General features: G+C 47.9%; 2 protein-coding genes across 2 annotated transcripts; one reads left to right on the top strand and one right to left on the bottom strand.

The window, feature by feature from the left end:
• Positions 1 to 1,367: 1,367 nt before the first annotated feature.
• Positions 1,368 to 2,842, top strand: DFJ58DRAFT_843819 (uncharacterized protein; the record flags this gene model as incomplete). The annotated part of the gene is made up of 5 exons (XM_041393009.1): positions 1,368 to 1,385; positions 1,452 to 1,811; positions 1,871 to 2,128; positions 2,182 to 2,310; positions 2,363 to 2,842. 5 exons carry the CDS (start codon positions 1,368 to 1,370, stop codon positions 2,840 to 2,842), a joined length of 1,245 nt encoding a protein of 414 aa, XP_041240949.1.
• A 6,887-nt stretch (positions 2,843 to 9,729) lies between these two features.
• DFJ58DRAFT_730936 (P-loop containing nucleoside triphosphate hydrolase protein) lies at positions 9,730 to 12,451 on the bottom strand (the record flags this gene model as incomplete). Its single annotated transcript, XM_041385966.1, has 14 exons — positions 9,730 to 9,838; positions 9,892 to 9,988; positions 10,049 to 10,152; positions 10,206 to 10,489; positions 10,543 to 10,722; positions 10,769 to 10,851; positions 10,904 to 11,088; positions 11,117 to 11,166; positions 11,215 to 11,345; positions 11,399 to 11,521; positions 11,571 to 11,661; positions 11,714 to 12,094; positions 12,148 to 12,187; positions 12,249 to 12,451. 14 exons carry the CDS (start codon positions 12,449 to 12,451, stop codon positions 9,730 to 9,732), a joined length of 2,061 nt encoding a protein of 686 aa, XP_041240948.1.
• Positions 12,452 to 12,625: the final 174 nt, after the last annotated feature.

Here is a 12,625-nt window from a genome sequence, read left to right as displayed (position 1 = left end):
GGTAAGTAAGTCTCTTTCTACTTGCTGACTCTTTCTTACATTGTAACAGTACTTTCTGCTGTGATTGCTCAACTTGTGTAAAAAACTTGGAATAGTAAGTCTCTTTCTACTCGCTGACTTTTTCTACTCGCTGACTTTTTCTACTCGCTGACTCTTTCTTACATTGTAACAGTACTTTCTGCCGCGATTGCTCAACTCGTGCAAAAAACTTGGACCGGTAAGCCCCCTCCCCCTGAATCTACTTGCTAACTCTTTCTTACATTGTACCAGTAGGCTTTGCCGTCATTGCTCAACACGTGCAAAAAACTTGGACCAGTAAGTCTCTTTCTACTCGCCTACTCTTTCTTACATTGTAACAGTATTTTCTGCCGTGATTGCTCAACTTGTGTAAAAAACTTGGTAAGTAAAATGTTTTCTCTTCACTACATAAACGATCTTATTGTGGCTCTCACGAGCCGCCATCTATTAGAACATAATGTCACCAGAATCTCCTCCTATGGTTAGGGCACCATTCATTTGTAAGGTGAGGTCTGCCCTATTACACAGTGTTTGCACTCATTAGCATACAGACACCTCGGCAAGTTTTGATGCACACTACAATGCGGCTAACATGTTTTTAGCGATGTAATTGCCCTGCATGCGAGTTATTGAGGCTGTCGGCACCCTTGGGGCAACATTTATATAGGGTAACTGTTTGTCTCATCATTGTGTCCTGTCTGCTCACACCAGATACCTTCCTTCTACAGACTGTCATTGCCATGCCGTGCAACCATAGACCTGGACCAGATGATGGTGAAGATTTCGAAGCTGAAATCAACGCAGTCACGTCAGATGAGTCCAATAGCTCTGACGGATCAGACAGTGACCAATCCAGTGTAGGGATTGGATTCTCTCTGGGTGCAGACTGACACTTTTACTTAGCCTTACTTACTCTTACTTTCCCTTGTTTATGTTCGCATTTTTACTGCTTACATAATCATCAAATCTTCGCCCTGCACTTCCACTCACTAGCTAGACTTTCAGTTATATTTCTGGTAGCTCTCCTTCTAGGATTCAGTAGCTTCCCCAGACTTGCAGCTTATTAGTTTTAGTAGTAGCTCAATAGCTCACTATAAAGCTCCTGATACACAGTCTTTGCCTCATTGTCTGGAGTGACATTTTCATATCCTCTCTCTCTCTCTCTCACACACACACACACACACTCTCTCTCTCTCTCTCTCTTGAGCTTAGCCTAGTCAGAAGTCCTTTGGGCTCATACTGCCCCCTGCTCTCTGCTGTCTTGCACTGGCAGCAGCCTTTATCTCTTCACCGGGAGTGACCTCGACCAGTTGAGGTTGGTCTTGGCAGTCCCTGGTGCCAATGCCCAAATGCACGAAGTTCGAAAGGTAAGCACACTTGCAATGCTGGCAAAGTATGTCATCTGATATACACCTATGTTATAACATATGTAGGCTCTCGCAATAGCCCAGCAAGCCTACAATACAACACAATCCGAATTACGCGTCCTCAAGAGACAATACCTTACGCTATCTGCTGGGATTCCTGCTCGTAGCCACAACCGCGTGTTCAAGAAAACGTCTCCGCTAGACTCCGGTATCAGCCATCAAGGTCAGCGATACGCATTGTACTGTCACTTCTGGGTCGCAAACGACCTGTTCCCGACAATGCCTCAACCTGGTATTGATTCACACAGTGCTACTCGCTGGACTTCTCCCGAGGAAAAACTCAAAGGTGCAATGGCTGAACTTTACTCGTTCATACCCAAAGACCCGCACCAATCAATGGAGACCTACTCTCGGTTTTCATCCTTAGTAAGTACATCATACTCTACTTTGAAGTCCCAGACCATGCTGATACTTGTTATCATTAGTTTCGTGCTGCAGTCAGCTCCGAGAGGTCGAATATCCTGCACAGCATCAAGGACTGCGCAGGGATCATTGTCTCTTCTTTCAAGCTCGATCCCAGTCTTTTTGCCGACAAACCATCAAAGAAGGAACACAACAAAGGCCTCCTTGGCTTACTGAAGAAGAATGGCGAGGGCGGCTTCATCCATCTGGCACCTGTATTATTTGCAAAGCCCAATGCCATGGCAGCTGACGAGTTTCTTAAGTCTATGGTCCTCGTCAAAGTGAGTACCGCTGATCAATGTACACGAGCATTGCCCAACTCTACTTGTTCTAGATTGTCGGCGTTGAAGTCTTTGGGAAGGCAATACTTGGTGGAAAGGCCCGGGGGCATCCAAAAGGCAGAGGTCTGCACATGGGCGCACAGAGTGTCTCAGAGGGTATGATTGCAGGTGCAGCTATCTTGGTAAGCATATCATATGTTCTTTACCTTACATTGCTGGTTTTCACTCGTTCAGGCACGTTTCTTATTGACTCATGACACCGAACTTACTGCGATTGGGGCCGAGACCAAAATCGACTACCAGAAAGACTTCGATTTCTACTTGGAACGCCTACTCAAAGGCACACCATGGGCGATTAGCATGATGGAGTATTTCAACAAAGAAGTCTTCAATACTACTGCAGCACCTAGTGCACCTACATCTACTGTGGTGCCTGCCGCTGCACCTCGCACTTGGGAGGATGATTTCTTACAGGAACTCGACAACATTGACTCTGTCCCCCACAATGCTTCGCCATCTCATTCTAGTGCACATGCACCCTCTCCTGCCCTTTCTGCCCTTTCCACTGTCTCCACTTCGACACCTGCAATCCCTGCTGTCGTCCATGATGACCATCCCACCTCAACCACCATGAACTTCACTTCGTCAACTCAGATGTCTGTTAGTCAGATGCGTGTTACATCCGCTTCGATGAAGGATCTTCAACTCAGCTGAGGGTGCAGCTGATATAATTGTTGAAGGGAGGAAAATATGAGTGCGATATGTTCGTCCCTTAGGGGAAGCGGAGAAAGCAAATATCCACTGGTCAACTCTAGGGGGAATGCGCAAAGCGCGTGATAAGGCGAAAGCACGGGAACAAAGGCGCTATAGGCGCGCGAAGCGCGGGAAAGTCGCGCGTCGAAAAGCGGAACTGGGTGAAAGCGGTATGCGAGCGATAGTGAGATGTTAAGACGTGTACTGAGATGCTGATAAGACAACTGATGCGGATATGGCCACTAGAGCTAACTGCTACTAGGGCTTGCGATGATTTATTCAAAACATAATAAAAACTCGGAGATGGTGACTGTCTATGATGGTGGTGGTCCGTGGTAATGTGTGTTGTGTAAAGTAAAAAAATGTGTAATGAAAAATGTGTACCAAGTGAAAATAAACATGGTACGATGTTGAAATAAATGATAAATGGAGAAATGCATACCTGGGAACTTGGTTGGACATGGGAAAACACAGTGGGAAGTCAGGCGCCCTATAGCGCTTAGGCGCGGGAAAATTCGCCTAAAGCGCGCGCAAGTCGCGCAAGTGTCGCCTATGTTGCGGAAGTGTCGCCTAAGTCGCGCGCGTCGCGCGAACGTCGCGTTTATCGCGCAAGTGTCGTGTTACATGCATGATACTGTAGACTCGACCTATGTTGCAATATGTGCCATTGTGAGGCTACCCAGGATCGAGTCTCTACATCGATGCAGCTGCATTTCAGCATAAATCAATTATCACTTAATACCGACAACAACATTGCCGATTCTGTTGCCGCAGCACCTGCACCACTGACAACGGGTTCCAAGTACCTGCTCGTCGTAAGGGCTGTGTTACAGCACAGGCAGCCGCCCAAGACACGCCTACAGAAGCTCCAAAGACTAAGTGTGTCAGTGGTTGCAGCAAGAAGGCAACTACAAAGTATACAAAGTGATTCTGCTGACAATATTACTATCCCATACTGTTGTTTCAGTTATCTTAGCACATTATTTGTTCTCCCTTCATGTATTTAGGTTCAAATACATGACATCTACGCACTCGTATCCACTGTAGGGCTGCATACTATCACTTGACTATCACCGCTTGCTGCCTTATAAGGCTCTTAAAATGTTGATATGGGTAAGTGGGTTCCTAACTATGTATTGGCCCTATGGCCAAGGGGTAACTATGCCCTTCAATACTATGGTCCTTACTAACTAATAAGGTTAAAGTCTAGAGTTCAAATCCTACCTACAACAATAAAATAGTAGTAATACAATTGTAATGATTAGATAGTAAGTTAATGATTAGGATTAGATAGTAATGTAATAGATATCATCATTAGATAGTTAGATAGTAATGTAATAACTACAATAGCAAAATAAGTAGAGTACTCAAATAACAAGTTGGTATGAGATGTTAAAAGATCACGTGGCACACTCAAATGATATTTTGTTTGTTTCAAGATTTTCGGCAGCATTACGATGCCTTATGATGCCTTTCAAGGTCCGCCCCTCACGTGTCACAACACAGCCATTCTGATGCCTTACAATGGACAGTGGCAACCATTATAAGGTCTTAAAATATAATTGTGTGTCATTCAAATACATTAAAATAGCATGTGTGAAAATCGGTCCTTAAAATGTCTACCAAGGAATCACAATGGTGCCTGGAAATTTCCGACAGAACCTACCACCAGCTTGAGTATGACTCGTCCAGGGAATATCGAGGCACTGATTACTGCGCATTTCCCGATTCAAGTCAGGTGTCTTGATTTGTGACAAGTTTCAAGTGATGACACTCATTGATCGAGTGGTTCGAATGATATGACACTAAGCAGAGTCCAGCTATGTGCATATTGCACAGGCACTGTGACGTCACGCGTCACGCGTCAAGGCATAGAGCTTCGAAATGTTACGATGCAGTTGCTACACAATCTCTAGTTGCCTAACCTCTATAGTGTTATGAACGGAAACCATGTCTTTGACTTGTGCAATGATATCTAGATCCGATGCGATCCTCTTAAATTCTCCTCCGCGCTCCTGCCTAAGCAAAAATGCACTGAATTGCTGCCCAAGGCGAACAATCAATCGCAACCCTCGTGAATAAGAGTCCATAACAACCGGCCCCTTTTCGTTCTGTGAAGTGGACTGGGGAACGAACACATCCTTAACGCTCTGTGTATCGTCTTCAATGATTTGCGTATCGTCTGCAGGCAGATCTAGGAGATTATGGTTCCACGGACGGACAAGCAAGATTGTCTTCAGGATGGGTCGTGCCGGCGAAAAGCTAACAAGTCTCTCCGCCGTTTTGATCGAGAGATCACACAACCCATCTGCCTTGACTTCATATGTGAAACATGACTGTTCGTCTCGAGCCTGGCTCCGTCTAACTTCCGTAACACGGAATACCATGCAATGCAAGTGTAACCGACGATACGCGAAACGAGGAGCGCTCAGATCGCTAAGCAGGGTATAAAGTTTCGAAGCCGAATCCGCAGTCACGTTATTTCGCAGCATGGAGATCGACCTCTGAATTTCATCTTCAGACGGAGATGACAGCTTGCATGCCGTAGCTTCATACGACGTGATGCTGGCTGGCAGACAACTGTTGAAATCCGATGATTTTCCGATCCAGTCCAAGGCAGTGATGTCACCCGACTGAGCCACGATCTCCTGCAAAAGCCGCCCGAGTGCATTTTGCTTCGTCTCGCCATAGATCACATTTAGGTGGATGCCGAAGATGCCGAACAATGAATATGCAGTATCTTCTGGCACAGTGGTGACGCGTGTTGACGCCCATTGCAGTTTCTCTCGGGCACCTGTCATTCCTGGAAGGAAGGCAGTGACGGTCCCTGCATCTATTCCTGTTGCATCCTCCAACTCCTGCATGATCGCAATGGAGTCCTTGTGGTTGGGAGAGTGATCGTCGAGATATAAAGTCCAATTGCTCTGATAAAAGAGAATGACTTTGGGAGCCAAGAATTCTTGAACCGTCCAACCTCGCCCATTCCAAGCACTGTTTGCCAATGCACCCGCCTTGGACGAAGGCGGAACATCCGACAGGTAGACAATCGTAAGCGCTGAGTGGCGATACCAGACAAACATGGAGTTGAGCGATTTTTGGACCTCAGTGTTGTTCTTCTTGTCGATGCAGCATGTATCCATCCATGCCCAACGATAATGTGCCTCGCGAGCAATTCTGCAGAACGACTGCAATTTTACAATGCCGCCAACTCCCTCCAACTCGTACACGACTTTATCCTGTATTTCCTGCAGCAGCGGTTCCTTCTCTTCCCACCGGTGTGAGAGCATGACACAACGGAAGTATGTCGCCACCACTTCTACGATGCGCTCTGTTTGGAGGCGCGTATGCTTTATCGCGGATGAGACAAGTTCTTTATACTCTGTACTCGTTTTGAAGACGCTTATCTGCGCATCTCGATCACGCAAGAGCCCAGTGGTGGTGTCAAGTAGACGAGGTGGGGTGTCGGTAAGTTGAGTGTGAATGACATCTTGGATATCACGTTCTGCTTCGGCTGGACTGCGATACTGCTGGCGCATTTCTGTACAAAGAAGTTAAGCATCTCGACACATGTGTTTATTCAGGACTTACGTCGTGTTTGCGTGTCGGGAGCATTTTCTAACTGAAGAAGCACGGTTTGGAAGGCCTCGATGGATGCATCATAGCGTTGTGCACCATGAAGCGCTGCATGCTTCAACTCGTATCCAATATGAGACGAAGGGTTGAGTTCGATGACCTGTGTCACAAAAATGAGCATTGTTCATGAGACAACAGATCCTTCTCGCACTTTTTGCGCATCGAGAAGTGCATCTTCCCATAAGTTCATGACTAATTTTGCCTTGCTGCGTTTTATAAAGATGGTATCGCTTGCAGGGGCTAGGTCGATCGCCGCCGAGTATCGAATGATAGCTTTGTCGTAATCACTAGCACTGAACGCGGCGTCTCCATCAGCATGATAGAACGCACTGCATTGTTGTTTGAAATCTGCAATGCGGGTGAGGATTGTAGCGTAATTGACAGTACAGAAAACTTGCCAGTTGACCAATCAAGGCAGTTGGCCTTTATACTCTCGTCACACTTGTCCATCATGTATCGGTGTGCTTCGAGGGCTTCTCCAAGTTTATTTGCCTGAAGGAGTGCAAGGCAGCGTTCCTTGTTTGCAGTTTCCCACAAGGATTTGAGGTCCCACCCGAAGAGCTGCAAAAGAGCATGTAGTTGGTCGTGAAAAGCATTTTTGGCTGTTTCATATCAACGCACCACGACAAAGTCCTCGTATTTGGAATGAATAGCTAATTTAGATGAAGAACCGCTGGTGTTGACAGCGGCAGTGAAGTGGTTGGCAGCTTCGTTGTGACGCGCAACATCCTTGGCATGGCTTCCGAGTTGAACATGTAGAAATGCCTGGTGGTGTGAAGTTTAGTTAATGCACTGGCCTGGGCTTGAATAAGTATATAATACAGTTACCTCCACGACCCAACATGCACGAGTATCAGCACTCGGACAAGCTTTAGCCAGCTCTTGGACGCGCAGCATTGCCTCTTCGTGTTGATCTGCGTTGAAAAGTGCCGCGGCCTGAAAACAATAAACAACCATGAAGCATGGAATATGTAAGAATCATTTAACCTACCTTGATCAAAAGAAGGAAATGATTGGCCTTATCTCCGTTCGTGAACATGGACGCGAGGTCAAATGCTTTGATCGCGTCCCGGACCTGCTTTCTCCCGCAGAGGGCAATGCCCTTGGAGATGTAGCCTGCGAACGAGGGCTGGATATCGACGGACTATGTCACGATCAAAATCAGCTTGCAGTAAAGGGCCATCATAGGTCAGTCTATCTAACCTTGGAAGCATCATGAAGCGCGCGGTCCCAATTATGCTTTCGCGCCATAACAAATGAGCGATTGGCATAGGAGTTGTAGTTGTTGGCAACAGCGTCGATCTCTCGTGTTAGCAGCTCTTCAGCTTTGGACAAGTCCCCAGTTATGCATGCATTGCGTGCCATCGTGTTTATAGTGAGCATCTGCATGAAGAAGGTCACAACAAGTCGTATGAATCAAGAATATGCACATGCCTTAACATCACATGCAGAGTGCTCGGGTATTGTCCACTCCGAGATCTTCTTGTCATCACTTCCGCTAAGGATACGCTTGCCATCCGCGGAGAATGTGATGCAGCGCACCAAGCTAGAGTGTCGGAATATGGCGATGGTTTTTTCGATCCCATAGTTGCCAGAGGCGAACATGGTGATCTGTAGACGCGGAGGCGACCAGAGTACCATCAGAGTTCACGGCAATGGCGTTGATGTCGTGGTTGTGGCCCTTCCATGGATCACCAACTTGCTGCCCGGTTAATATATCCCACTCCCTTATGGTTGGATCCAATCTACACCCGCCTGAGAGAAGCCGTGTGCCATCGGGCATCCAGGCGAGTGGCAAGGTGATCCCCACATAGAGTTTGTGCATGTGGTCCTTGAAGTGCGCTATGCAATTTCTTGTTCCTAGTGGATTCCAAACTTGGATGTCAGAGTTTGTCGCGATGGCAAGTAGTTCTCCCGATGGCGAATACCGAACGCTGTAGACTTCAGCATTACAATTGATTGGATTTCCTTGTTGCTGCCACGTCTCCGTGTTCCACAACTTCACTGTATGGTCCATCGAACCAGTCGCCAACATCGTGCCATCTGGTGAGAAGTCCAGCGAGCGGATGTATGTGGAGTGGGCTTTGATGGCAGGGGTGAGAGATTCGCCAGTGTCTCTGTCCCAGAAAATGACCTCTCCGTTGTCAGCGCTGGCTATCAATTGTCTGTCTTGTGATGCCACGGCCACGGCCACTGCCCGTACCCGACCGCGATGCCCCTCTATCTTCTTCAACACAGTGCGATCCTTCAAGTCCCACAGACGAAGCATCCTGTCCGCCGAGCCCGTCACCATATGTCGTCCGTCGGGAAAGACTGAGAGTGCGAGTACGATATCGGTATTTTCATGATCTTCAAACGTTTGAGTAGGTTCGGTCTTTGAAATGATGGGCCGCTCAGCTTCTTCTGCCATCATAGTGAGCTCGATGGTGTTGAGCACGGGCGATAATCACTGTGGGTATCTTGAGCTACAGATTCTACTCGGCATTTTTATCCTGCTTCGCAGCGCTAAACTGTATCACCAGACGCACAGCCATGAGGCTATTTCCCTTCAAGCCTCCCAGTCTATGGGGAAGATCAGAACTGTATTTTAGTCTCCCAACGCTCGGTCGGCTGTGGTGATCAAATCATTTCATAAATGTGCAGTGTTATGATACCGCTATTTATCGCGTACGCTGATGCGTGTTCGAAATGGCCTTGCTGTAGACCCTAAGTTGCAGAGGTGTGTATATTAGGCGTTTTTGTACTGCCTCACAGCCGGAAAGACACCGTGACCGCCGCAGCTTTTCGAATGCAGTGCTCGACGTTAAATTTGATAGCATTCGTCCCACGAGTCGAGGTGCCACTCCACCGCACCATGCAATTTTCAGTTATCGGATGCAGCCGAAGAGTATCATTTCTGCGTGGCACCGGCTTGCAATTGTTCGAGTGGAATTGTACATGTGAAGTGTGACCACAGCCGCGCAAGAGACACTTGGTAAAACAGCCAAGCAGGCGCTAAAAGGAATACGTCAACAGTTTGGGAATACCGTGTGAAATGTCCTTGTACACATTTGGCTTACGTGAACGACTGCGTGGCGCACTACTAGTATATGATGGCATCCACTGACACGCACCGCCATGGGTTGGAGTCTGGACAATTCCATGTATGGGCACAAGCAGTGGTTCCGTGATTAATGATCGTGGCATTGGATAACGTGCGGTTCGTCTCTGGTTCGTTAAACAAAAGCGCTCGCTTGTAAATTCCAAATACGAGCATACTCTCCCCCTCTCTTCAATAAATCATCATGCGTGCCTTCTTCCTGGACGGCAGATTCGTCCATGTACCTGTAAGCTCTATGTTAGCACCATTGTCAAGGTGGAGGCAGACTAAAATTCACAAAATGAGATCTGCATGTCGGGTGAGGTTCCCGAACCGATGCGATGAGAATATCATGGTCTTGTTGCCCCTCAAATTCCTTAGACGCTCGAAAAGATCTATTTCAAGAAAAGTGTTAGTCGTCTTGAATTGGGTATGTACTGGTGACTCCAGCATACCGTGTTCGGCCGTAGGGTCCAAAGAAGCGCTCGGCTCGTCGAATAACAGCATGCCTGCGGAAGACTCTGTCTCGGAGACCAATGAGCGCATAAACGTGCGGGAACTATTCGAATAGTCAACACTGGAACCCCGATTTTGCTTAAAAGAAAGACATACACTGCAAGTCGTTGCATCTGCCCACCACTGAGACTTGAAGCCTCAGAAGCACGGAGACCTCCAACACCTCGCACGCGGGAGTAGTCGACCGATCTACCAAATAGCGTCGTAGTGCCTTCAGGAAGGCCCGCATAGTAGTCCTTAACTGGGCGGTCGAGGTAGGTATCGAATGCGCCAGGAAGCTTATCTATAAAATGTTCTGCGCCGCCCAGACGGGCGGCTTCGCGGACCTTGTCGTAGTCGTGTGCAAGGGCGGGGTTTCCAAGTCCAATATTCTCGCTTATCTGTGTGTCCGTCAGGTATTTTGCTTCTAGGGATGTGCGAGGGCGAGGCTCACCGAGAGGGGAAAGTGCGTGTAGTCTTGGAAGAGAATGGACATGGCAGCGCGGAGGTCCGCTAGTCTGAGGGTCTTGATGTCACGGTTATCAATAAAGATAGTGCCCTCTGTCGGGTCGTAGATGCGGCAGATGAGTTTTAAGATTGTGCTTTTTCCAGAGCCGTTCACCCCGACAATGACCTACAAGCACGGTAAGGAAGAGCATCACAAAAGATGCGGTACTTACACAAAGCCGACCAGCTTCGATTGTGAACGAAACATTCTGGAGAGCATAACTCTCCTGCACCAGGGTATCGGAACGAAACATCCCTGGCATACATGCATCAGAAACGGTTGAAGAAAGTAACGAATACTGATCAACCTGAACTCAACAGAAATACCACTCTTGAGAGCCTGTGGTTCTCGGGAAACGGTTCCGCGCCATCCACTACCTTATTCTGCACGTTCTCGATCTCATATAGCTTGCGTACGTTGGCAAACTGCTCCGCAAGAGAGAATGACTCTCCGAACAGTGAGAAAAGCGTGGCCGCTGAACGAGTTAGATGTCTGATTGATGAGCGTGAGTGATGCCAACGAGAGAGGGATGGTCATTGGTTTTTGCACTGCGCGCAGGGTGAAGACGATCTGGTTGATTTAGTCAGCTTCCTCAACTTCCAAGTCGGTATTGAGTACCTGGGGTAGTTCGCGCATCGGTTCGCGGAGGATGGACGCGATACTCAAACGATCCTTGATAGTATGGGCTCGACGCAACTCTGGGAACTCGCCCGCATCGTCACCGACGCGCTTGGCGGATTCACGAAATTCTGGTCTCAAGACGCGTCACAATGAGGTTGTCCGACAACATGCATTGACATACGTGCAGTGACATATTCGCCGAGGTTGCCTGCGACAACTTCCTTTCGGTGTGAAGGGTTATCGACCAAGTGCTTAAGGCCTTGCATACGAACATAATCTTCATTAGTCGTGGTAGCGGCCCAAACTACATGTCTGGCTTAGTGAAATGCTCACAGCACGGGGCGTTGACGTACCCAAGGAGCCAAACACTCCTTTGCTTGTGCTGTACCATTGAAATACAGATTGCGAGAAGCTGAGAATTGCAAGCAGGGGACCATCTTGTTGCTCGCGCAATACTGTGAATAGAACCGAAATTTGAGAGAGCAGCCGAATAAACCGTCATTACAACGTTCGTTGAACTCTGAACGGTTTCCCAAGCTACGCTAGTGCCCCAAGGGGACGCCCATGCGGACTCGAGCTGCCTTTGAACGGCGGAGTCTTCAAATGTGGGCACGTCAAGGCGTGCCATTGAGTGGAATATGTGCCCAGCATAGAATTGTTTAATGGACATGTTTATGGGAATGACGATGCGGCTTCGGGCGTATTGGAGAAGACGCGTTGCAACTGTGCAGGCAACGCGTCCTACTGCAACATGAATGAGTACTGTTGTGTCCACAGTCCGTGACTCTATTGCGGTCTCTACCTGGGTGAGAGATAAGTGGGCAGGGCAGATGGAAACAAAGAGGGCATTACAAGGCGCAGCAGTTGTCCGGAGTACCTGTGCAAACGCGATTTGAATGTTTAAAAGCCACATAAAGCTTCTGGGCGTACCATAAGGAAATGGCGGGTGTGAGGGAGGCTAAGACTTCCACTACCAAAAATACAGGGAGTAGTAGCCAACACTGGTCCTGATGCTGAGTATATCCTTTAACATGCGCAGTACGTGGGGCATGCTCTGGACTATCTGGGCATATGTCTCCAGTCTTGATGAGCCTGGTATGCGTGGAATATCAGTCTGGCGATCCTCGTAGAGGTCCCATACGCCGATGCGGGTGTGCTTGACACGGCGAGCATCCTCTGGGTCGAATTTGCCTGGACGTGTAGTTATTGTTCGTCTCTGAATCCTTCTCGCCATGGTCACCGTGAAAGAACAGGAATAAAGTCAGAGACGCGTTATAAGTATTTGTGGACTGAATAAGTGATGTTGAATCGACGTTGAACTAACGCGTTCAACTTGAATTGCCAGTCTTGCAAGCTTGAATAATATTAATGAATGCGCAGCGCGACTGCAACTTTGTTAAGTAGTGCC

This window comes from Suillus subalutaceus, assembly GCF_016647625.1.
Source record: "Suillus subalutaceus strain FC151 chromosome Unknown DFJ58scaffold_97, whole genome shotgun sequence".
Lineage (NCBI taxonomy): Eukaryota > Fungi > Basidiomycota > Agaricomycetes > Boletales > Suillaceae > Suillus > Suillus subalutaceus.
The sequence above is the reverse complement of the archived record's forward strand: the minus strand, read 5'-3'. Positions and strand labels throughout refer to the sequence as shown.